At 43.4% G+C, this 27,094-nt stretch overlaps 1 protein-coding gene across 3 annotated transcripts in view; it reads left to right on the top strand.

The window, feature by feature from the left end:
• MAP3K4 (mitogen-activated protein kinase kinase kinase 4) overlaps positions 1-27,094 on the top strand; it is a 502,654-nt gene that overhangs the window by 326,698 nt on the left and 148,862 nt on the right. For all 3 annotated transcript variants that reach the window (XM_078648714.1, XM_078648713.1, XM_078648715.1), the window contains exons 10-12: positions 6,120-6,386; positions 10,039-10,188; positions 10,525-10,686. In XM_078648714.1, the coding sequence (XP_078504840.1) occupies positions 6,120-6,386; positions 10,039-10,188; positions 10,525-10,686 (579 nt within the window). The remainder of the gene's footprint in view (positions 1-6,119; positions 6,387-10,038; positions 10,189-10,524; positions 10,687-27,094) is intronic.

The following is a 27,094-nucleotide window of genomic DNA, read 5'->3' as shown; positions in this document are numbered from 1 at the left end:
CCTAAATTAGGCAGAAAGCGCCACCATGTGTCAGACTTTAATAACCCCCAGTGCTGGCAATAAGTGCCGGAGCCGAGCACTGGAAACCACCGGCTCAAACTAAGTACTGGGCATGCATCCAGTCAGTACATCAACCTTTTGTATCCTTCTTGCCAATAGTATTTACTTGTAGACCAAAGACATATTACATTTCTAAGAGGTAGAGCTCTGTTCACATTTACGAAAAGCTAACAGATATAGGATGCCTCTCAGTGCTAAACGAAGAACATCCTTCTGAAACTGCCTTTTTCCCATTTCTGTGCTCTAAGAAAGAACGAGAGAATCCAAAAGAAGCTTCTTTTCCCCCAGTGCTATCATGTAGTGATTTGTTCCTAAAGAAAGAAGAGCTTTGATTGAAATGCTCTGTGTACCGAACTTAAACAAGCCTCTTAGAATTAAATCTGTGAAGCAAGCAGTGGTTTTATGGCTTACTTTTAAGAGAGCAAGTTATGAGATAGGCAGCTACGATGTGGAGGAGCTAACAATGTCAGGTGTTGCATTTAGTAGGGTCCTGGTAGAGGACAGTGCAGAGCTCTTCTATAACCATCAATAGTTTGCCACGAAAAGCAAGAAGGGTGCTAATATGCTGAATATGCTGATGAATTCAGCGTTGAGAATTCAGTATGTCACACAGGAGGTTCGCCTTCTTGTTCTTTAAGCACCATGAGGCTGTTTTCTCTCCTTCAAATTTTCTTTCTTCATTTGGGCCGCATCTGCTGTGTGGTTGGTGTGTTGCACGTGGTGGCGACCCTGGAGTGGTATTTGCCTTGTGGTCAATTCCAGATTGGTGCATCCATATCGTCCTTCTTTTAGGAGTCCTATTTACAGCCCCATGTCAGCTCATCCTGACCGGTTTGTTATTTGTCATTCTCTGTTGGCACCTATAGCAACAGACGCGGCTGCGGTGTGCTGTAGGCAAGGAAATAACCTGCGTAGAGCAGACCACAACAATCTTGTTGCATAATCCTGTTAATACATATGAATAAAAACCTCTGATTTTATAAGGAAGAGACTGTTCAGCATCAAGAGTACCTGTGATTCTTGACCGGTCTGATGAGTATGGATGATATGCCACAGAGGTCCTAGCTAATATAATACATACAAAGAAGCGTTCGGTCATCCACAGAAGAAAATACCTTGACGCTAGAAAACTAGGGGAGAGTTGCTATTAGATTAAAATGTAAAAGAACTGGCAGCTGTAAGAACCTCTATGGAATCCATATGTCACCAAGCAGAGGGCGAGAATGGTGGTACGGCAACTGCTAGTGAACTGCCAGACATTCTAGGAGGCTCAACTCATACAGACAAGCTAGGAGAAACATTTTGCCCATAACTTGAGCACATTCAGAATTGCTATGTGAATGAAAATTGCCAAATCAAAACGATTGAAGACAAAAGTATTATTTTTTTTGTTTTAGTCTGCACAACCTCACCCATCCAGTTTCCTTCAGAATGATTTTAAGTAGTCCCGCTGGGAAAACCCAGCACTTCCAATGGGGTCAAGGGCATAGTTGAGGTGGCAGGAGACCTAAAATTGGTGTATTTCTTTGGTTTAATCCAAGCTTTTGGTACCGTTAGAATAGTATTGAGCTGTGTCCTGTCCTAGAGGCATAGGCACTTTATACAATTCATATCTTCAAGAATTCCCATTGGGATGGTTATATAATCAGTCCTCTAAAATGCACAGCACAGCCTTTGTCTGTGCCACTCCAATCGTGCAAAAGACTAACGTGTTGGCCTCTTGGTCTACTCCACCACAACATTTCTAATGACCCTAAACTTGCTGACTGTCCTTTGGCTAAATGATAGTGGACCATTGGCATGTTGTGTGCTCCACTGAATATAACTAAGTGGCTCAGGCCAATAGTGACTGTTTTAACACTTCTGCTCCAACACCCCAGTGCATGCCCTTCTGTATGCCCATCTTTATTTTAGATTTTACCTTCATAGGGTTCAATGTTCTAGTAGCATTATAGCCTCTCTGACTCACCTCCCCCTCATTATAAACTCTTGCCTGCGTATCGGGCTTATAATTCAAAAAGGGGACTCTTGGCAGTGGGCTATAATTACCCTGGTATACCATGTGGATAGTCTGTAACTCCATCATTGATACAACCTAGCATAATTAATTGACCGACTATCACTACAACAGAAGCAGTACCTGCCAATATCAATTGACTTCAACACGCTGAGTGCCCAGATACATAAAGCTCACTGGCAAGTAACATCTTGCCAGTACAAGGTGCATCATTTTGGAAAATACTAAATAAGGAACTGGCAGATAAGTGACCTCAAGAAATTCAGAAGATCCCTGAAAATGATTTTCAACCAATAAGGTATTGCGTCTAACAGAAGATTGCCTAATGAGTGCAAGTGTCGAACACATGGCTTACAAAACACAGGTTATTGATGTGTAAGTAAGCCACATAAAAAGCTAAGACTGCATAGTTTTTCATAGCAAATTCTGGTTTGCTTAGTATGTCCAAAATGAATGTTTGCTTTAATACTGATGATGAGTCTTTTATCAGTAACAGTTGACTATTTGGCCTTTTAAATTCATAAGCAGTCTTAAAGCGACATTTTGGCCAAACATTGCTTGCATTGGCTATCCATTTGAAAACAGCAACTTAGTGCAGATCTAATCTTTTGCCTTACAAAACATCAAAGAAGTACACCTATCCGACTAGTGTGCAAGCAGAGGTGGATCATAAGTGAATTATGCCCTCTCTACAGTGCTTAGAAATGGGACTTTATCCTGAAGTAGTGAGAGGTGGAAACAGTGCACCTGGCTCTACTGATTGTCAAAACTGACAGCAGCTAAACTACAGTGTCCTCTGAGCTGTGGGTTTGAGCTGACTCGACGTGTGCCACAAGTCGATTCCGAGGTTTGGGTACAGATGGGAAGCCATCGTGAAGAGGAGGCTGCGGGCGAAATGCAGATGAATGTTGGTGAATGGGGGGAGATATTCGGCAGAGGGCAAAAGAATAGACAGTTCAGAGAGAGGAAAGGACCTTAGTGGTCAGTCTCGGCCCCTTCACTATCAATTAGTGGTCAATTTCGTATGGATCAATAGTAGACCTAACATGTAAATAATACCCCAAAATCTGATCATAAAATTCTCTGGTGTCACCCTGCACAAGTACTCCGACAGCACACAATGATAGATTAAATCATCAAGACTAGGAGACGTCTAAGTCCTAAGAACTTTCCTCTGTCAACTGCTATCCCAGCTATCAGACAACTTACTTATGCTTAACCTGCAGAAAACTGAATATCTCATCCTCTCTACTTGCTCCAAAAGAAAGCTTGATCCTGTAATCCTAAATATGTTGGACTTTAGAGGCTTTTCACCCTTCTTCATGAGGAGATCATTAGTGTTCACACTATATTGGGCCTTCACACTAATACCACGCGTCAACAGCTGCCGAAGCAGCCAACATCCACTTGCACACCGGGAAGAAATTCTGACACCTCTTCTCGGCCGAGCATCTTCGAACAGCAGCACTAGTTATACACAGATTAGACTTTGGCAAAGCCATACTTCCTTGTGTATCTCAACATATCAGCCCCATACTCCGGTACCCCAACACAAGTCAGATTTCAATGGAAAATACGCTGTTTTGTCAAAAAGCCCCTCTAAGACAACCCACCCAAACTTGCAAGGCTTCTGACCTCTGCGTCTCGCAAACACCGCTAATTAAAGTCAAATATACCCTGGAAGTACCATAGTTGAAAATTTCTACCGCCTGCAGGCAACACTTTCAAGAGCATTCAGATTGGCTTGGAACTTACCTACCTGCTGAACTAAGAAAATTATCCAAATCAACGCTGTCAGGAAACATCTCAATGCATGTCTTTTCAAACAATTCCTCATATAGTCTCAGCACCAAATGAACTTAATCCACTCAATACACCTTTTGCCTACATTGCCAGGTACATACCATAGTTCATTCTAATGTTAATCCTGCCCCGACATAGATGCAACTTGTTACTCATTCCGTGTTAAAATGTAGAGCGCCCTGACACCTATCTTAGTCAAGAAGTGCTACATGAATACTGGAATAAATAAATAAAGGAAGGGACAAAAACTGAAGGAGGGAAAATGGCTCGGAGAAAAAATGCAGAGCTTAAAGAAGCAGAGTAGGTAAAGGAAGAAGGGAGAGAAAGAAGGGCTGAAAGAAGAAGGATGAGGTGGAGAGAAGGGACTGAGTTATGGAGAGTGAGCGAGAAGAAAAGGCTGAGCAAAGAAGAAGCAAAGCGGGTAAACGTGCACTGCAATGTGTCACTAATTACGAGTACTTTTCAAAGAAAATTTTGTGGGATTAAATCCTTAGAGCCGAGGCTATGAAGACCTTAGAGGTTCGATGACTTCTGCTGCATTGTGGTCCATTGACTGCTGTCTGTTACCCACGCCATTTCTTCTTTGTTCTTGTTCAAGTATGGCCTTTGAGAGACCATTAGCTTGTGTTGCCAGAGTATTGTTTAAGAATGCATTCATACACATAGAGGAGCTTTAGGTCAAAAGGCAAGTCCATTGGTTTGTGAGATTGTCATTTAGATTTGCTTCCACCAACCACAGCATACACCATGTTTCAGTGGGTCAACCCACTTTATCCACAGGTTCCCTTCACTTAGAGTGACTGCACAAAGCCTGTACACATAAGTTACATATGTCTAAAAATAGTTCCTTAATTGATTCAATGTGTGATTTTTATTTTATTCATGTTCTATATTAAATTAAATACTCATTATTTATCGTGCCTGCTTTTCAGGAGCTGATTTAGATGTTGATTTATTTTCCATCTTCTTTGAGTACTAGGTTAGGTGGTAATTTATTCTTATCTCTTTCCCAAATAATTTTTAAAAATGATGTCAAAACTGACAGTCATAGTTTTTTTTAACTCAGTGGGAAAACAGCTGCACAACTGAATGTTCTTAAATGTGAAATCTTTATTACAATCAATTGACTGTGCTTGGGTGGCAGCATGATTTAATTTATAGATTTTGCCTAAGACCGCGCATGCACTGTTGCTCGGACACATTGTTAGTTTACAATGGGTTTAGAGCCCATCCATTGCTTACCATCTATTGGCTTTGTTGTTAATCTCATTTGCTTACTTCGTATTCATTGGATGCATGGTCTTTACTTCCTCTTGTGTTTGCCCCTCCCCTGGAGCATAGGCGCTTCACTATAGCCTTCCACTGCTCGTTTTTTCGGATGCTTTGTATTTAAGCATTTTAAGAATGTGTCTGTGTTTTCTCACCATCTCCACGTGCGCTTCTCAACCCCACATGCTGCGCTCTATGTTTCTCTCCCAGACATGTGTGCATCTCCCCCAATCCCCTGCGTTACCTTCTTGGCGGTGTGCGCCATGTTGCTGTCTTCCGTCCATGTTGCTTCCGCCCCTCTACCCTGTGTTGGTTCTGCCCAACCTGCACCCCCTTGTGTTTCTTCTTCCCACTCTTTTGTAGTTTCTGCCCCGCCATTGTTTCTTCTCCAACTGCTTAAAAAAAAACGCTTTCACATTTTCTTTCATTTTTTTTAGTTAGTGATCCAGCGTGGATTAATAACCAAAAAAAAGTGGCGTGTCATTTTGTGGCCTTCCGTGCGCTTACAAAATGATATTATCGGCTGTTCCAAAAGATTTTATTTTTTTAATTCTTAAGCCGTGCAGTACAGCATTTGCGATGGCTATAACCATTGGCAAAACCAATAGGTCCCAAAGGCCAGAACTATTAATGTTGCCAATGCTTGTTTCACCATTGTGGAATATGCTTCCAATTAAAAAGAAAAAAAGTAACCGCTTGCTATGGTTATACCTATTGACTTTTCCAGTGCTTGTTTAGCACTTCTGCACTGCATTGAAATACATCTCCACTCAGTTTCTAGGTGAGGAGGAGTGATATGAAAGGTGGCATCCTGGTGGAGTTTGTGCATGCCTGCCAGGCCATTCCTATTGCCCGGTGCTTCCTGAAAGCGCAGGGTTTTGTCGGGCAGCCTCGAACCCTAGCAGAACTCTTTAACCAGGAGGTGAAAGGACCGAGTCGTCAAAAAAATCTCACTTTGTTATCGTTTCAGGTGCAAATTCCTGGGCTGGACAACCTGCACGTCTTCGTCCCAGATAACCTTTCCGGGCAGAAGTCCGTGATTTTACAGCTGCTCTACGCGGCTTCCGGGAAGGACTGCTCCAAGGACTCGGATGAGGAGGCCTACCAGGCCTTCCTGCTGATGACCAAGCACAGCGATAAGGATCAGGAGCCGGACAACAGCTGGAGCTCGTGGGACGGGCACCTCGTCAAAATAGTGCCCCAGGTGGAAACCATTGATACTTTGAGGAGCATGCAGGTACGTCCTTTTATACTTCACTGTCTGAAGCTTAAATTACTCGGTCGTTAATTCATGACAAAGCTCGCAGCATTCCATTATTCTCACTCAGGTGCGTGGGCGCGAGCGGGCTTGTGTTCGCCGCACGCGCTCCCTGGGAATATCACCTGTGGGGTCTGCTGCAAATCAGGTGGGCGTTTTACTGTCCTAGGACAAAGCGCGCACAAACCTGGATGCAATAGGAGAAGATTTGAAATGGGTTTCCGTTGACTCCATGACTCAGATTCCGCAGGGCCTGGGCATAATTTATTAGCAGGACTGCGTAATTGTGCGCAGTAAAAGTATCTCGATAGACAGTGCATTGTTTGTGCCTTTTCTGGTAAGTGCGGAAGAGCACGGAAAAGTTAGTTTTGCCGGTAAATCCCATGACTGGTGTATGGTTTCACAGTGCCTCATGCAAAAGATACTGAACGGGAGACACGCTTATTTAACTGTATTAAACTACATAGATTATACACAGTAGCGTAGCATGGATGCCTGGTGAAAGCAAGGAAAATGGCTCCTTTAACTGCTGTTGGGCAATAAATTGCAGCATTGTCCGAGTTCAGCGTGCCCCGGTGCCACTGCATCTGCTGCACCAATGGTCGCTACACCCCCTGGTTATATCACTGGAATAGATGGAACGTAAATGCCAAGCTGTTTTGAATCTGTTTGATGTGACCACGCTCTGATAAAGTAAGGCTCCCAACAATTTGTGATTACCTGCGATTATGTTCTAAAACTCTGTGCGATTTCATCACTAGTGCTAAAACACCTTTTTAATGTTTTTATTCATTCACAAACCTAAATAGTGATTTAAAAAAAAAATGCTAATAAAGAGAAAAAAGTATTATGGGGCAGATTTATGTTAACTGGCGCATCCCCAGGGATGCGCCAGTTAACATGCGCCACAGTGCGCCACAGCTCCGCCACCCATGGTGCGCCGCATTTATGATGCGGCGCACCATGGGGCAAAAACGGCACAGATGCGTGACGCATCTGTGCCGTAAAGGTGACGCATTGCTGGAGTTGCGTCGCAAGCGCGACGCAGCTCCAGCAAGGCTCGGGGGTGCCCCATCTCCACAATGCTGCGTCAAGACCTACGCCTGCTTCAAGCAGGCGCAGGCTTTTGACGCAGCATTGGCGTGAAAGTGACTGAGTGAAATCTTATAGATTTCACTCAGCCACTTTTGCGAGGCGCACCTGCCCCGGAACGCCCACCCTGCGCCGGAACGCCCACAAGCGGCGCAGGGCTTTACAACGTGACGCATCTGCCTAGATGCGTCACGTTGTAAATCATTCGTAGGGATGCGCCACGTTTACGCCACCTTGCGTGACGCAACAGCGGCGTAAACGTGGCGCAAGTGCCTCATAAATCTGCCCCTATATGTTTATGGCTGGAGTAATGAAAATGTATTCTGTTTTTTCTTGGCATGCCCCCAGATTCATCATTGTCCCGTTTTGCTTGTCCTTAATAGCGATTATTAAGGAATCGCTATTAAAGACTCGCAAAACGGGATTCATGTAGAAATCGCAAAAAAATTGTGATTTCTACATCTTCAGGCCCATAGGAATGAATGGGGAGTTATTACTTATTTGCGATTAGCAATTTGCTAATCGCAAATAAGGATGCGATTTCAAGGGTGCCAGGGGTGTCCAAAGGACACCCTGTAGCACCCCTGAAATGCAAATGTAGACTGATGTTGCGCACACACATGTGTGTGTGTAACATACAACTTAGAAAAATGCAATTATTTGCGATTTTTCAAATTGCGAGTTCATGAACCATTGATGAATCTCAAATGCCATTTTTGCTGGCGCAAACGGCCGTTTTTTGCGATTTGCACCGTTTTCGCTCGCAAAAATGCTTGATGAATCTATCTACCTGATAGTTCGGTAGACTATAAACAAAAAATTCACATATAGGTTTCTTTTTCTACGAAAGTCGTGGGAAACGTTTTCATTGAATTTAAATGTGCTTTTTATAAATAGTTTTCAAGATAAAGGCAATACATGGCAGCAGCCATTTGCACCCAAGAGCAAGTGTAGTTTTACAAAAAGTAACCATACCTATACATTTTTAAACTTGTGCCTTGAAAAGAGCTGAACAAATGTCTACCATTAAGAGCCAAAGGTATGAAAAATGAACCTAAGAAATTGAACCTTTAAAACAAAGTAAATAAATTATAAACTGAATTTAGAACTTGGGATGGGGGTCATATTTATTTTTTCCAACATTCACAGCCTCGGGCAGTGTAGTAACTGTGTTGTGAATTAAGGTGCCTGTCTTTAACTTGTTTAGTGTTCTTTCTCACGATTTTACCCCACAGAGCTCACCTGCTGTCTCTGTACAATTCCACTTGTGAAATGTTGCAGTGTTACCTTGGCACAGTACCGAAGGGTCCTGGCCAACTCTCCACTAGGTTATGTTGCCGTTTAGATCAAAAGATCAGAAAAGTACTCCATTTTCAAAGCTAGTTAGTCCTGAGATAATGCATTTGATAAACAATATCAAACAAAGTGGCGTTATTATAACATGTAGCTCCTGTTTTCCTGTGGTTTGCATACGTTTTGCACAGTGTGAAAATCCTTTTTTTATTTTGTATAAGGTAGACTTGGTATATTCTTATGGAATGAGATTTGTAGGCGCAGGCCATCTTCAGGATTTCTATGTTAGTTATTCCAATTGCCTGGTTTTCACCTTTTTTACAATGTTCTTCACAAAACACCACCCTAATTCCTCTCCGCCCTGTTGTGTTGGGATCCTTTCCAAATTGTCATGTCCTTTATTTAGCCAGACTGAAGACTTCATTGATTTTGTGAAAATTCCAATTGTCCCCTGTTGGCTCAGTCGTTCCAAAGGCAGCATTCTGCATATTTACACCATTGTGGCAGCCTAGCAATTTGTTTCTCATCTTAAGCTGATGGATATATATATATATAAGTTTGACCAATCCGGATTCCGACTAAAACGATGAGGATAAACAAATAATCATAATGGAGGACAGTAATGCAGAAATAATATTTCAGTAATAATGAAGAGTCCCTTTTGGGCTTGGTGACAATCTTGAAGAAGGCTCGTGGGATTATTGGAGTAAAATTCATTTGAACGATTTGGAAAAGCTGTCCCGTGCTGCACATGCTTTTTTCTTGGTCTTCCCTCTTTTTCCTCCAGTAAATTCTAAATTCTGGTAGTACAGTGGAGGTGGTACACGTTTTTAACTGTACTGCTCATCAGTACCCCTAGCTGCAAAACACCACCACTTATGCAAGGCATAGTATAGCTCTCTCTCACCATTTTGTGTTTGACACTCCCCTCTACCACATGTCAGTGTGCCCCAACAGCAGGAAGTGACACGGCAGAGCAGAGAGTCAGGTCAGTAATCTGTGCACGTAAAGTATGTGTATGTTGTTACATTTTAGCACACTATACCAACACACAATAAGGTCAACATTCTCTGGGGCTTGCCTGGAGCTCAACTCTTACTTAAACATAGCTGCCACGACCAGAGTCTGGCTGGTTCCTCCCCCTTCCCAGGGCTACCTACACTAGAGAACCTTTGCTAATGGATAAACTACATTTGCTTCCACATGTCCAAAAGTGAACGATTACATCCATAGCTTATTTTCCTAGGTGGATAACCTTCTTCTCGTTGTCATGCAATCTGCACACCTGATGAGCCAGAGAAAAGCGTTCCAGCAATCGATTGAAGGACTCGTAACTTTGCATCAAGAGCAGACATCAAGCCAGCCTGTCATTGCCAAAGCCTTGCAGCAGCTCAAGGTATTGCAGATCTTTGTGTCCCCATGTAACCATTTACTCCATACCTGAGACAATATTTATACATTTACCACTAGTGAGCTGTTGCCCCGATCTTCCATACTGGCTCGAAAAAAGTCCTCTGCTCCATTGTGTAGTTGTTCATCAGTTGTATATACTTGTTGCCAAATCTGTAGGTCTCTCCAATATGCACGAATTTTAATCATAAGCAATAAAGACCCACACTACTCTAAGGCACAAACGGGGCAATTTCCTACCTCCGGGTTCGAGAGAACATTCTCCTTACATATTTACACAGTTCTGGGTTGGTACTTTATTGCAGTGTTCTTTTGCTTTCAGAGTGAAGCTTTACATCTATGCAACAAGATAAGTTGTGCCATCAACAGGGTTGACCACATGTTCACCTCTGAATTTGAAGCCGAGGGTGAAGAGACGGAAACAGCCACTTTGCAGCAATACTACAGAGAAGCCATGATTCAGGGATACAACTTTGGATTTGAGGTAAAGTCACTTATATTGAATTAGGTTAAGCCAAGTGGCTAGGTAGAGAACAGGAGTCATTTTCTATGGTATGTTTAAAGTTTTTCACATTCAAATAGATGAACAAACTGCACTGGGAGCACAGAATACTGTTTCAAAGATTGACTGGGGAATAGGGATTCAGATTAGTGGCATCGAACCACAATGTTAGCAGCTAGCCTCTGATTTTCATTCAGGTCAGGGTGTGCAAGATGTAAATTTTCACCATATAGATGAGCTATGAAGAGCATTACAAATGAGAGGGGTCGTATGATGTAAAAAAAGATTACCCCCTCTTCCCTCTCACCTTGAATAATTACCTAGTAAAGCCCCACTGAATCTGAGACACAGCCCCTAGAAACTTAAAAGTTCTCCCCACTTGCTTCTTTTTCTTTGTCTTGTGGATACAGTCATGGGCGGGTGCGATGTACCAGCTACTGATATATTTGCCCAGGCTCTGCTCCTTCAAGACCAGTAATAGTGGTTGGTTGGACTTTATTGTTAATGGTGCCTCTCCTGGGATTGGTGAGCTAACAGGAGTGGGCACAGTTGGTGAGGGTCCACTAGGCGGTTTGGAAGATGGTGAGCTTCGCCATTGTGTGCTGACATGCACAGAGCTCCGCTTCTGAGTGGAGAGGGCAGTGCTTCTCCAGGAAGCATGCCGAAACGAATGGCATGGAGATGCGGTGCTCTCCCCAAGCTTAAAGACTGACTGCAGTTTACGAATTAAAGTCACTTTCATCAATTCATTGCCGGGCTATGTAACCACAGATTAAGCTGCTTTCTGATCTAAGGGTGCATTTAAGGAACTATTATTTTTTGGTACTTCACATTCCAATGAAATAATGGAGTGGATAAGGTCATAAAAGATATGGCTCTCCCACTCTCTTTCCTCAGAGGGTCAGGACAGAGGTGAACCTGTGGGGCACACGTCAACGTGTCCTGGTCTCCTGCTAGTCCAGGCCGGCTATCAGCTGGGCAATTACAGTATAGGATTAATTAAGCAGTGGCTAAAGTCTTTGCTCCAAAATCAAAGAAAAGCAAGAATTCTAGGAAGCATGAGTAAAAGTCTAGGGATGTAGATTCTACTAGCGACTCAATCTCGATTAAACTTTGTACTGGTGGCAAGTGCATATATAGAGAGGATCTTTCTTTTATTCTCCTCCACATCTGATGCAATTTATTGTTCGATCCACCTGTAGAGGAGAAGGACAGTATAGTGTTATTTTCCAATATTCTAAGACTCCGGCCATACCTCTCATCTTGCTCCCAAAGATCAAGAAATTGGTTTTCAGGAATTGGACACAACTGGATCAAAGTCATATTCCCAGATTCGTACAAAAATCCTATGCACTGAAAGAGGGGGATAAAGTACTTCATCAATTCATCAAGGTGGATTGTTTTTTGGCTCCATTGATAGGGAGATCATCCCTGAATCCCGATGATTGTGTCCTTTCTGACTCGGTCAATCAAAAAGAGAAAAAGGCAATTAAAAAGTGCTCTGATGCATCAAAGTTTTCATAGAGAGCAGTTCCTTACAATGGTTTGCCTGTCAGACTTTGGTGAGAGACTTGAAGTCCTTGTCGGAAACCACCCCGGAGAGCTCACTCATCTCTGACATTCTAGTCAAAAAGGAGCAACTGTCTAACACTTTGGCAGATATGTCATCCATCATGGGCTCTGGTGATCCTGTTGGCTCCAGCCTGGCCCTGCGTGTCCTCTTTTCATCTTTTGGTAGTGATGAAAATGGATCAGGAGTGGTTTCTGCCAATTGTCCCATCCTCTCTAGCTTTTGCCAGTTTCCGAACCGACTTGCTAGTAAGACTCAGGTTGCATTACTCCAAGTCCATTTCTTACCTTGATTAATTACTCCATCCCTCCCTCCCACCCAGTTTATCTTGTCCAACTGTATTTGCACGGGCTTGGTAAATAATCAGGACGTAATGAGGGGTTTGTGTTTCTAAGAGGTGTGTCTCAGAGGTGCAGGGACCTTACTAAGTAATAAATCAGGCAAGATATTGTGGAAGCTAATTTGAAAGAATTTGTGTGAAATGGATACTTTTCCTCCCGCTTTGATCTTTTAATTTTAGGCCCATGTATGACACTTTCACTAGTACATCTTTGGAAGCAGTTTGGTATTGATGCTTTGCTTGCGTACCCACTGAGCAAGAGGTGTGTTTCTTCGTTCCAGTCTGTTTTCACCCATGTGTCTAGCTTGAGCAAGCAGTCCAAGTATATTAACCATCTTAGAGATCCTAAGGGGCATTGTAGCATCTTGTGTGTTATTCTTATTTTGCAGCATGAATCCTTTTCTGGATTCACATGCTGTGCATTAATCCACCATCTAGTGGTTGGGTCAGGAATAGCATTCTCTACCACCATTTGGTGGCAGGTAAGTCCCTTTTGTGAAGTCAGAGGGCGCCCTGGAGGTCGTTGTGCATGGTAGCCATCTTCAGATTCTTTTTTCTGTCTGTGGATCTGGAGGCAAGACGGGAAGCCCCAATTTTTTTTCCTGGAAAACCCCTGAAAAGAAGAGAAAAATTTGAGAACTCAACTGGACTCCTCCGTTCATTGACATTGCAACCGGAGAGAAGAACAGAACTTGATTGACATCAAATACATCAAGGGTCAACAAATGGCGAGGTAGGGGCCATGGAAAACCTCCCTTTAAATTCTGCCCGAGTGCCACCACAAGTCCAAACAACCCGACCCACACGACGTTTGCAAACTCTGCTTGCCCAAAGACCATTAGTACAAGGACTGTGAGGCCTGCGCTGTGTTCCAGCCGAAAACACTCAGGACACGCCAAAAGTAGAGAGAGGCCCACTACGCAATGATGTTACAGACTTCGAAGAAAACTTCCCTGAAGGACCATTCCAGTGATGAAGAGGACCTGGGAGTTCCGGCAGAATTGAGGCACAAAGGATTGGACGTCGAAATTCTGAAAGGAGACTCTGAAAAACCACACACCCACAAGAAGATGGGTGATACAGGTAAGAAAACTGATAAGGTAAGACACCATACACATCCGTCAGAACCGAAGGACTACGAGAGCAAGGTGCAGCCTAAGGCAGCCTCGACGCGGAAGAAAAAAGGCGATCAAAGGTCAGCCGTGATCCAAAGAACCCCACGGAACCCTCTCTAACAGTGGACCTCCCCCAGAGATGGAAAGCAAACAAATGGATATGGTGGGTAGAAATATGGAAAAATCGGCAGCAACGCAGTGACGTATCGCAAACTTTAATGCCCTGCTAAACAGGTATGGACACCAGCAATGGGATGACATCGAGGATCTCATCAAAGAGCTCCCAGAGGAGGAAAAGAAAAGAGCTAAATCTATGGTCCAGAAAGGCAAGAACATCACAAACACGTGCCTTAAATCTGCTCTAGATGTAGCAGACACTGCCAGCAGACATGTGTGCACAGGCACCACCCTAGGAAGGCATGGCTGGCTTATAATTTCAGGTTTTAAGCAGGAGGTTCAAACCTCCATCATTAACAGGCCTTTCGCAGGGCAGGCACTGTTTGGAAAGGAGGTGGACAAATCTCTCCAACAAATTAACAAATCAAAATGGATACAGAGACTGCAAGAGCAAAGGGAGCCCTGCAGCAAAGAGGTACCTTCAAAAGAGTCGGGTTTAACAGCAGAAAACTCACAGGAAGTGGAACATTTGCTGAAGGACAGCAAATGTCATACCAACAACAAGGCCAAGGAAATGGCCAACAAACAAGCCAACAGACAGGATACCAAGGCTGGCAGCTGAAGCAGTCCTTTCGAGGAAGAGGCAGAGGCCAGCCCTCTAGAGGAAGAGGAAATGGCTCTACACAGACAAAGACCCACACTCAACATCAGTGGGAGGTAGAATATCACAATACCTACATCAGTGGAGAAAAATCACTGCAGACAATTGGATATTAAATTTGGTAAAATACGGGTATTACATCGAACTAACAAAAACACCACCTGCAAATCCACCAAAAATATGGAAGTTCCTCAAATCGCAACTCATACAGCTAAATGCAGAAATCAAAGACCTTCTCCAAAAACAAGCAATAGAATTTGTTACCAAGACAAGGAACCAAGACTACTCACCGTATTTCCTGGTTCCAAAACAGGACTTCACACTAAGACCAATCCTGGACCTAAGATTCATAAACAAATTCATTTTAACACAACATTTCAAAATAACTACTCTCTAAGAGATAATCCCACAAATTCAAAAAGGAGATTACATAGCAACAATAGACCTCCAGGATGCTATTTACACATACCTATGAACAAGAACCGCCGAACATAATTATGGTTTCTATACTAAGGAACACACTACCAGTTTAAAGTACTGCCTTTCAGAATAAAATCAGCACCACGTATCCTTACCAAGTGCCTAGCCGCAGTCACGGCACACCTGCTAGCCCTGCCTGGATGACTGGCTCATAAAGGAAAGCACAAAACAGAAATGTCTCCGCCACATTCGATCAGCAATTCACACGCTACAAAGACTAGGATTCTCAATAAATCACAAGAAATCCTCCACCAAGCCAGAAAGAGAAAAGATTTTCTTCGGTGCAAGGCTAGACTCAAATAACGCGTGGGCTTACCCGACACAAAAAGGGATACAAGCTATCAAACAAGAAACCTCCCACTACTGGAAGGGTAAATCTCTGACAGTGAGGAGAGTCAAGAAACTTACGGGCATGATGGCATCATGCATCCCACTCAAGCCTCATGCCCGCCTATATATGCGCTCCTTCCAGGAATTGCTTACTAACAACTGGTCTCAAGCCACAGGGAGTTGGAAGGATCTAGCAGTTGTTACTCACAAGCTGCAAGCAGAGATATAATGGTGGGCATCCAACAACATAACACAGGGCATACCTTTCAAGAACCCAACTCCTTCACTCAATGGATGGGGAGTGCACTTCAAACAACTGAAAGTACAGGTCAATGGAACAACCAAGATTCCATAAAACTCATCAATTACTTGGAAATAAAAACAGAATTCCTAGCATTAAAAGAGTCCAAAAACACATTCAAAGAAGGACCTGATTGATTCAAATGAACAACACCACCACAATGTTCTACCTCAACAAACAGGGAGGTACAAAATAATTTCCACTAAGCAAACTAGCACAACTGATCTGGCAGTGGACAGTCCCTCAAGGAATCAATCTGAAAACAATACATCTACCAGGAGTATACAACACAACAGCAGATCTTCTGAGCAGGCAGAGCAGCTGCTGCCACAAGTGGGAATTGAAGCGCAAACTAGTATAATACATCTTCAAACTCTGGGGAACACCAGTGATAGACCTGATTGCAACAATACAGCACAAGAAATGTCAGTTCTTTGCCTAGAGGTTTCCTCACCACCTTTCAAAAGGGAATGCCCCGTCACTAAATTGGTCAGGGACATTTGCATACGCTTTTCCACCAATACCCCTAGTCCAAAAAGTAATAGAAAAGGCAAGACAACCGGAGACAAACCTAATCCTCATTGCCACACAATGGCCAAGACAGACATGGTATTCAAGTCTGCTAGAACTGTCCAGGTACAAAACTGGGGCCAGCAACCAACTGGCTGCCTGGACAGAGGTGCGCACTACATACAGTATGTACATATATTTAACACAAATGTAGAATCAAATACTTTAGCAATTTTCCCATTGTTTTTAATAAGAAGCTGAGTATTTGCAATCAAACAAATTATTTGATCAAGAAGATTTTTGTATATTACAAATTGTTACTTTAATTTGAGATATTCTAGTTAAACAATGAACAATTAATTACATTTGCAAATCATTAAAATGAACATGGCTCAAATGGCAGCCCTACCGGTTTCAGGACATCACCCTTATTCAGCCAGGCTAGCTTGAATCTAGTGGTGTTTTGAGCACGAGACCCACACCTGGGCATACCCTTCCTACTTAGGGCAACATATGCAAACGAAACATTTGATGTATGGAATGCTGGACAATGCGAGCATTCACCCCCAGTCACAAGGATCTGGGTTTAATCCATCATTCTTTTGCTCACCACACCACACCAGTTTGGACCCAGCATATGCAAATCAGTCTTGACCCTATTCCTTAGGGGAACAGTCCAGCTCAAACTGCCAAGCCAGGTCCTCCCTGGTCTGGAAACAAGCATCCTGGGACTGGTTTCAGTGCATCATCCTTCATCATCCAGGCTAGCTAGTTATTAATTTCTTGAACTGTCCAGGGGACAAATAATCAAAATTAGAGCAGACAAGGACCTGTTGACAAGGCAACAGGGCCAAATCTTTCATCCAGAAACAACAACGCTACACTTAGCAGCTTGGCACCTGAATAAGTAGAGTTTGGTCACCTCAACATGCCTCAACGAACAATGGAAATTTTAAAGGAAGCAAGAAAAAAAACTACAAGAAAATGCTATGCTGCAAATGGAAGCGATACACCACTTGGTGCACAGCTAACAATCAAATGAACTCAATCGAAAAACAAGAAACAGTAATCATATATGTAACTCATCTCCCAGGCAGTCACATCAACTACTCAAGCATAGAGGTACATCTCACTGCCATCGTAGCATACATCAGGGGAAAAACATGCAGTTTCTTCACAAGCCCTGTAATAAAACGATTCCTAGAAGGATCTTAAAGAAATGCTCCCCCGAGAACAGCTCCAGTTCCCATGTATAGTCTAAATACAGTGCTCACAAAACTTATGACAAAACGTTTGAACATAAGGCAGAGCTCAAACACATCACTTTAAAAACAGCTTTTCTCATTGCCATTAAAACCTTACGAAGAGTAAGTGAATTACAAGCACTAAACATACAAGAACCATTCATGCAAATCCACAAGGACAAAGTTATTTTAAAAACAAACCCACAGTTCCTAACAAAAGTGGTATCCAAATATCACTTACATCAAAGTATGCTCCTTCCGGTTTTCTTCAAAAACCAACAATCAAAAGGGGGGGAAAATCCTCCATAGCCTGGATGTAAGGAGAGCACTACTGTATTAACTACAGAAAACAGAACAAAGTTGCAAGACCAAACAGTTGTTTGTTGCCTATCAAATTCAAATATCAAAGCTTTATTCGACAGCAGTCATAAAAGCATTACACAACATTACAACCTACAATGAATAAATACTACATTTTTTGTTTAAAAGTCCTCATATTAAAATCTTATTAAACTAAGCTGTCTTGTTCAATTTAAAACAATTCATGGACATCAATTAAAACAATTCAGTTTAACAAAATAAATTTTACCCATACAAAAATCAATGTCAATAATTCATTAAGCATCAACGAAGCGCTGAATGTCGCGGGCACGTATTGTCCATGCCCACCCTAAATATTTTGCAACTGCAACAGCAATGCACGGTGTGCAGTCTGTTTCAAGGATTCTTAGCGCCTCCATGCCTCTACGTGTACCCAGATTTAAACACGCAGGTTTTAACCACCTACGACGAGGATTTGCGTACAAGGGACATACAAACATCAAATGGGAAATGTTCTCGAGCATGGTTTTGCAATGATGGCATTTGTCACCTTTAGTTGAAGACCATTTGTTAGTAAATAAATTTAAAAGGAGGGTCCCAATTCTAAATTGGAAATACAATTTCCTATCAAACGGCCGTTCGATAATATCCCAAAACGGCTCATAAGATGGTAAAGGCATGATATCTAGAAAACGTTCGGTCAGCCCAGTAGTTGAACCATTTCTATAACCAGGCGACCAGATCATGTCCCAATATATTTTTTTCAAAGTTACCTTTGATGGGAATCCTGTATCATTGGGTCTATTCCATAAATGACCTAGATCCAATTTAGTTAACAAACCCCTTAATTCCTTCAGCCAGGGAATACAATAAAAACGATCTACCCCAATAACATCTCGTAGGGCAGTGGCATAATGTGACAATTCAGGGGTCGTCATTACCCTCCTCCAATATAGCAATGGTCGCAGCCGTGCCAAATCCTCTATTTTCTTTCTCCCCAGATCATAGGCTATTGGAATGGTTGGGGTACTTTGGGGAACCCCAATTAAGCTACGCAGAAACCTGTTCTCCGCCAGTGTTAATTGCTTTAAATTTGAGAATCCCCAAAGTTCGGACCCGTACAAGGAGGCACTCACTGCTTTCATATTATAAATTTCAAGGGCGGGACTAATTAATTTTGTCATTGACGCTTTGTGCTTATTTAATATTGCGCCCGCATTTTGATGAAATTTCAAACCTGCCAAATCATCATGATTTTTCCATCCCATATTGCTCTGAAGTAAAATTCCAAGGTATGTGAAAGCCTCAACCTGTTCTAGGGGTGTTCCATTAAAATTGATTTTCCCTTTGAAGGTATTTCGCTGGTTGAGGCACATAAACTTAGTTTTGGAGGTGTTTAATTCAAGGCCACGCATCTGGCAAAACTCGCCAAAAGCGTTGACTGCCTTCTGTAGGCCACTTGGAGTTCGAGAAACGTGTCGTCCGCAAACATGAGAACTGGAACGCGTGCGCCTGCCAAGACAGGAGCATCGGTGGGGGACTGGCTCAGATGGTCTACTATGCCATTGATGTAAATAGAAAACAGAGTGGGTGCCAAGACGCACCCCTGTCGAACACCACGTTTGACAGGGAATGAGTCGGTCACCTCACCCTGAGCCCCCACCTAATTCTAGCGTAATTGTTCTCATGCAAACGGACGATCAACGTTAACAGTTCGGGGCTCACCCCCGCATCAGCAAGTACCCTCCAAAGTTTATTACGAGGAACCAAGTCGAATGCTGATTTTAAAAACAGCGTAAAGGGTCCCCTTGGTTAGGGTCACATTCCTCCAATAAAGAGCAATAAAAAAGAAAACTTGATCAATTGAGCTCGTGCACGGACGAAAACCAGCTTGGTATGGCGACAAAATTTCGTGTTCTTCTGCCCAGGATTGCAGTTTGTTTTGCACTAACCGTCCTATCACTTTTTGTACAGAATCTATAAGACTGATAGGTCTGTAATTGCCTGGTAGAGCGTTGTCCCCCTTTTTATACACCGGGATTATTTCCGCACCCAGCCAAGAACCGGGTATGGGTGCCCCCATGGCCACTGAATTTGCTAGCCATTCAAGATACTGTCCCCAGGTTGCCCGATCACTCAAGAATATATCAGCGGGTATCCCATCTATACCTGGAGCCCTACCACCGGTCACACAGTCCAATGCTATATTTACCTCCCTTGCCGTAAATAGCTGATGGCGGAAATATACTGTTGGAGGTACTACACTATCGTCTACAGATTGAGCACGAGCATATTGAGGCTTGAAAAAATCGATCCATTGATCTTTTGCTACATTGTTTTTTGGGGTTTCTGCTCTCCTTCCTCTATCCCACTTGACGAGGGACCAAAAACGTTTTTGGTCCTTTGCCGTACAAGCCGACTTTAAATCCCGCCAATAGTCCTCATCCCATTGCTTCTTGGCTGCTTTCTGGGCCTTCCTATACTTGTCTCTTGCCTCTTTTACTGCTTGGTTGTTCCTCGATCTGAGTTGAATACTAAGATTTCTGCGAGCTGATCTACAGGCCTGATTATACCACCCCATTACGGGGGGATTTTTTTTGGCATTTGCTGATTTTTTAGACTTCATAAAGTACCCTTGAAGTTTAATGAAAAATGTTGTATGGGCCTCTAACATAAGTATTGGAAAGTGGGAATTTTTACTAAGTAGATTAATATTCGCTACTTCTTCAGCGACCACCTTTTTAATGGGCTCCAAACTCTCAGGGTTCTCAATCACTCTCTCCCAATTTATGTGCCTTAGGTTGTTCGAGGCTACAATATCCAGGGGAACCATTCTACCCCCTTGCCTTGGTTCTCTTGAGCCCTCCCAGGCTAAGAATTCTATGCAGAGTGGATTGTGGTCACTTTCCAACCTGTTAATTATCCTCATGTCAATCAGCCTGTGCCATTCCCTGATATCCACAAGGAAATAATCAATTCTGCTTGCAGACCTCCCATTATCGAAAGTATTAGCTCCCTGACGATCGGAAGGCGTGCGTCCATTCACTGCTCTTAATCCTCTCACCAGACATAAGCTTTTGAGTTGAATGGCCGCTGCTGTCCATCTTCGAACCCCTGGTAGTTCCAATTGAGGCACACCCCACTTACTGTCCTCTTCTGCAGCCAAAAATTGGTCCTCCTGTCCCAACTGTTCAAAGGTGGTATTAACATCACCCCCTACCATTATTGATACCGGAGTCGTAAGCAGCTCAAGTTCACGGTCTAGGGTGGCAATTATTTCTGAAGTTTGGCCACCCACAACCCCCCTAGCATAGATGTTGAAAATGACCATTTCCTGTCCATTGGGCCATGTAATGTTTACAGACAGGATATCGGTTGATGGAGAATTCCTGAGCCTTATTTTGCAGTGTAATGACTGGCGAACCCAGATAATTAGCCCACCCGACGGGCGCCCTTTAGGGTTTTTCGTAGCCAGCACATGAAAGCTAAGGAACCCAACTCGATGCACTGGGATCAATGACCAAGTTTCTTATCATATTGGTCAATAAATTTGCACCATTCTGGAGAGACTATATTATTGGAAATTCCATGAGAGGATGAACAGCCTAGCACCCACTGCAGAGGGGCATGACAGATCTTGAGATGTTAAAGGATCTTGGATTGTAGCCTCCTCTCCGGATTCAAATCCTAAGTTTGCAACCGTAAAATCTACTGTAGCCAAAAAGGGGAAATCTGGCCTCGGCCTGGAGTGGATCGCAGGGTGCTTACCATGAGTCAGCCGCTCAGGGCTACTGTACTCTGTTAAGCACCCTGTAATAATTGGGACCCCCACCCTCTTTTCTATATGTGCATGGGTGCTATTGGGAAGTACAAATCCCCAAATCGGGGGAACAGAGCTCCTGTCAGACTCCCTTGTTTCTATAAACATAGTACTAACATAGTACTAACACCTCCTCCAAGTCAATCACATTCGTTTAGGTTGGACAATGCAGCAAACCTATTTTCCAAGTTAACCCCCCATTCGCTCTCTTGAGCCCCTCTACTCCCTTTATTCGATACCAAATTCCACTTAGTCCTTAGTACACTAGAATTCATTCCTGTACCCCCTTTACCATAGAAGAAGTCAAGTGTAAGCGGAATTATATCAGTACTCCTACGTTGGGGTGGGAGTATATTTGCCAGTACTTCTGGGAGTACTTCTGGGCATGAAAAAAGTCAAAACAACACAGTCACCTCCAAATTTTTTCGGGCTCGTCCCTACCCAGCCCACCCTTCTTGCCATAGTTAATTCCTCAGCAAGTTGTTGTTTGCCCCTAGCGGTTATCAGCATGTTATTAGACAGCCAATGTGGGGCTTTGCTCATCAGCGAGGGTGTAGGTTCTATCTGGCCGGCTTTCACAGGGGGTATTTTAGTCAGGACAAGGACAAGGGGAGAGGCTTCTACAACCAATTCAACTGGGCCTTTCTCTAAGCATGGTGCTATAGGTCTAGGTGGGAGATTTTCTATTGCAGGCACTTGGTCGTCTATTCTTGCATGGTGGGGAGTAGGTGGGGGAATCGCTGTCGTCCCACCTCCCCCCATACTTCCTTGGTTGGATACTACTGAGGAAGCTCTATTTACAATTAATTTTGAGATGTTACCCACCTCCTCCACTGTTTTATTTTGGAGCCCCCCTAGTCTGTTGACCTCAGCAGTTAGCCTATCTATTTTGGCTATCAGTGGTTTAGTAATGGACTTGATCTTGGAGTCGATCATACTAGCTAATTTATTAATAAGCTCGTCTTCCAACATCATATTCCCCTCGTAAGCCCCATTCCCTTCGTCTATAGCCTTTCTTTTGGTAGGAGACGCTATCTTTTTCCTGCTCGAACGTAGCCCACCCCTCTTAGTCTGGCTAAGTCTACACGCTCTCACTACTCTACGCGCAGGCGCAGCCACAGGGGATGCGGATTTATCTGCTATCATTTCTAAATCATCCTCAGAGTCATTCTCTAGGTGCACAACAGGGGATGCATTTTCAGTCATAATGTCACTAGCAGGAGTGGCTATATCCAGCACAACAGGGCTAATATCCATTGTTGGAGGTGCTGAATTATGGGGTTCTTGTGGAAGACTCTGCGAACTGCTGGGAGGAGAAACACTTAACCCCAGCGACATCCTTCGCTTACTATTGATGTTATTCACGACCTGAACTAAATAGTTGTCCATGGTATTTGACACTGAGGGGGTCTTTTGCTTCGACATGATATCTACCCCTTAACTAACCACACAATTTCTTGTGTACACAAAACTTAGATGAGAGTAATATAAGAAACCAAAAATTGTAATACCAAGTAAGTGGATAACACTCTAGGTCCACAATGGTAAACAAGAGAGAAAAAAACTAATAGTCTCACAGGGTTTGAACACAGATCGTCATGGAGTGATTGTCAGGCAGAGATCCAGGGCCAGTCCAGTCGCGGCCAGTCTCGGACTGTCTAAGACTGTCCGCCCTTTGTCCGGGCTTCGTCCGGGCGTCCCGCTCGCGTTCCGCGACGCGGGGAGAGCGCGCAATTTCAAGCGCCTCCGGTGTTGGGCGATGACGTGGGGCTCCGCTATGCCCCTTGGGAATTGTAGTTTTCCCGCTTCCTCCACTTGGCGGCCAGGTGTGTCTTACGGCGGCGGGAGGGCACTATCCAGGCGTTTCCTTGAGCGTCCCGCTGGAAGAGCAAGCTGTCCCCTCGCAGACTCAAGCAGGAGCAATTCAGGTAGGGAAGACTATCCACAGACCAACACAGGAATACCAGGCACAAAGGCAGCAATCTCACGATGGATAGTCCAAACCATCCATCCATGCTATACCATGACTAACAAGGAATTAACAGTCCGACCAACAGCTCACACCACTGGGAAAAAGGAGCGACTCTGGCATTTATGGCCAATGTGCCCATAGACACTATATGTGCAGCAGCTACATTGCCATCACCACACACCTTCACCAAACATTATTGTGTGGACATACAAATCAATAAGGAAGCACAAATAGGACAGAAAGTACTTCAACACCTGTTCGCATGGTCTTCCTCTCACCACAGACTACCGAGAATGGGAGAAACGACTACGTAATCAGATACACGGCATGCGAGTCCAGAAAACTATTCATGCTGCAGAATGAAATGGTTACTTACCAATAGGAGTAGTTTTGCAGCTTGAAGAGTTTTGTGGATTCACATGTGACTCACCCGGCCTCCCTTACAAGGAATACAAACAGGTGGGGAAGCAATTTATGATAATTATCTAAGGAACCATCTAAAGAACTGTAGACAGAAACCACAGAGAGAAAAAAAATCAGAAGATGGCTACCACGCACAACAACCTCCAGGGCGCCGTCTGACGTCACACAAGGGACGTACCTGGCACCAAATGGTGGTCGACAACACCCAAAACAAGAAGAAAAAAAAGACTATTCCAGACCCAACAACTAGATGGTGGTATAATGCACAGCATGTGGATCCAGAAAACTCGTCATGCTGCAAAACTACTCCTACTGGTAAGTAACTATTTTGTTATAAAAGAGCAAAACAAAGGCGATTTTACATGAGGAATCCACCTGGACATAGAAACTTTCAAGTTCTGCATTTCAAAAGTAACTAATGGGAAACACTTACAAGCAAAGCTCCTCACTGGTCAGCGTGGACACCTGTTCTTCACCAGCTGGCAAAGGTCTTTACTCTGAGTAGACATTCTAATATATATTGCTTCCATGTTAACAATGTTTTCACATTTCTGTGATGCTTACTAGAAATTCACCTAGTTTTGAAAAAAATGTGATAAGGGTAAGATTGATTTCTAACAATGTTTCGATGAGGGTTTGGGTGTGAATTAAAACCCTTCCTGTCGGAAAAGACTCAGGAAGGTGTTCTATAAATAAATATTCCATGATCTACAATCCACTCTGTGGTGATCCAGGAAAACTTCATGGAAATGTCACCAGAAAATGTCAAATCCAGGACACTTTCCTATTTTAAAATATTGCCTTTCCTCCTCCTCCACTTCATATGTATATGCAACCACTGTCAGTTTTATTCAGGAAATACTTGCTGACTTTCCAAGGATATGCTGACGATACCGAGCTGGTCACGGAGGTGGGGCTTGGAATGGGCGCTATTATATCTGATTGCCTGGTTGACATCCAAGGGTGAATGAAAACTCCACGTTAGACTTTAACGGGGCAAAGGTGAAAGGAATGCTACTGGGGAAGTTGGCGTTTGGGGTCATTGCCATTTCGTTCATTTGGTACTTCATTCGGTAATTGTCCACTAGATTCCCCAAATGTGAAACATATCGCTATCTGATCAAACAGTGTGCAAATAAATAGATGTTGGTAGTAGTCAATGACTTTTTGTGGATAGTGAAGCGTGGGAGAGGTTCTTAAGACTGCTGTACTTCAATTATAGGTTACTGTAAATCACTGTATATTAGATGCCCACAGCGCAAGTAGTTCCATAAGGCAACGTAAGGTACCTGCCTTAGGATGCCATATTAGAAGAGAAGGATTACTGTAGATATATCTTTTGATTAGTGTACAGCAACACGGAATGGTGTGCTGAAAAGCCTTGCCTGGTGACCACACAACGCCACCAGCCCTTTGCCACGTGTAGAATTGAGCTGTGTGGGACTAAGGCTGTGAGACCACGTGACCCCAAATATTGCATTCTCTCATTGGCTGTCATTTGCAGCAACACTTAATTATATCCTTATACTGACAAATAGAGCAATTCAGACTGTAGGCCTTCAGTATATGACATTTACTATCGATATACCAGTCTGTGTGCAGTTTGAAGTTGGATTATGCTCCCACGATTCACACGCCCAGGTTTAGGATGTTTTCAGTTGGCGGTAGCTTCCGGTAAGTCTGCAGAGGTAAGTGTTGGAATTCACAAATGAGTAATAAACATGCAGGAAGGCATGGATGTCCCTACTGTCCTTTTTGGAGGCAAGGGAGCAACAGCTTTTTTGGGACGGCATGCAGTCTAAAAGCTTTCATCTTCCTTGTGGAGTTCCGCAGGGATCAGCGTTATCTCTGACTCTTTTTAGTCTTTATGTTACCCCTCTGGCAAAAGTAGTAAGAAGACATGGCTTTGGATTGGTCTCGTATGCTGACGATTCTCAGCTCATCATTTCCATCACCAACCAACCAGAGACCACAGCAACTAGGTTCCATGCCTGTCTTACTGACATTATGACCTGGATGTATCAGAGCTATTTAAAGATTAATACAGAGAAGACAGAGGTGATGGAATTTGGACCAGGCCCACCTCTATGGAACCAGACCTGGTGGCCACCTGAAGCTGGAGAATGTCCCCGTCTGGTGGAAAAGGTTAGAAATATAGGGATCATGTTTGATAACAAGCTGAATTTTGGCGCACAGGTGAAAAATCTCATTTCTTCATGCTTTCTTCTTTTGAAGATTCTGAGAAAAATATTCCCATTTATACCTAAAGAGCTCCAAAAAACAGTCATGGTTGCGCTACTCCTGTCAAAACTGGACTACTCAAATGCCCTGTTTTTAGGAATTGATAAATTCCAACTGCAAAAATTACAGTCTCTGCAAAATGCAGCTAGACTCCTTCTATGGCTACACAGAGGACAGCCAACGTCAGCAGGAATTAGATCACTGCACTGGCTGCCCATTAGACAGCGTATCGAATTTAAATCTTTAACCTTAGTCTACAAGGCTATAAATGGAGGGAGCGCTGAGGATCTTCAAAAACTGTTCATACCATATGTCCCCGCTCAGATCGGCCAGTCAAGGTCTTATAGAAATCGTGAAGTATAAACGAGCCAGATGGGGTGGCTGAGCAATTACATACTGCGCTGCCAAGCTCTGGAACAAATTGCCTCTGTCCCTGAGACATCAGCCGAATCTTCAATGTTTCAGAAGGAATTTAAAAACCTGGCTCTTTACAACTACATAGGCTATGCTTTCACGATGGTCCCAGCTTCTTCTGTTTCTACCCCTTACATCCTAGCGCCAAGACGCTTCGGCATTCGAGCGCTTTACAAGCATCTAAACATAAACATAAATGTTATTCATTATAATCCTCGGACTCTGGAAGGGGCTCCCAGTTTTTTCTTTTGATAAAGTGACATCAGTCCATTGGATCTGGCATTCTGAGGCAGCCCTTAAGTTTCATGTGGCACATATTTCGTGAAAAAGTATTTTATTCGGTAAACAACCTTTACAACGCAACTTTTACATCGCAGAGCCATTACAACGCAACCATTACAACGCAAACTATTACAACGCATTGCTCTGGGGGGCGCTCTAGGATAGGGAATAGGTTAATTTACTATCCAATAACCTTCCCTAGTGTCCACGGGGACTGGAGTTGGAATAGTAAATTAAACTATTCACTAT

Source organism: Lissotriton helveticus, chromosome 6, assembly GCF_964261635.1.
Source record: "Lissotriton helveticus chromosome 6, aLisHel1.1, whole genome shotgun sequence".
In the NCBI taxonomy this organism is placed as follows: Eukaryota; Metazoa; Chordata; class Amphibia; order Caudata; family Salamandridae; genus Lissotriton; species Lissotriton helveticus.
This window is presented reverse-complemented; position numbering and strand designations above follow the sequence as displayed.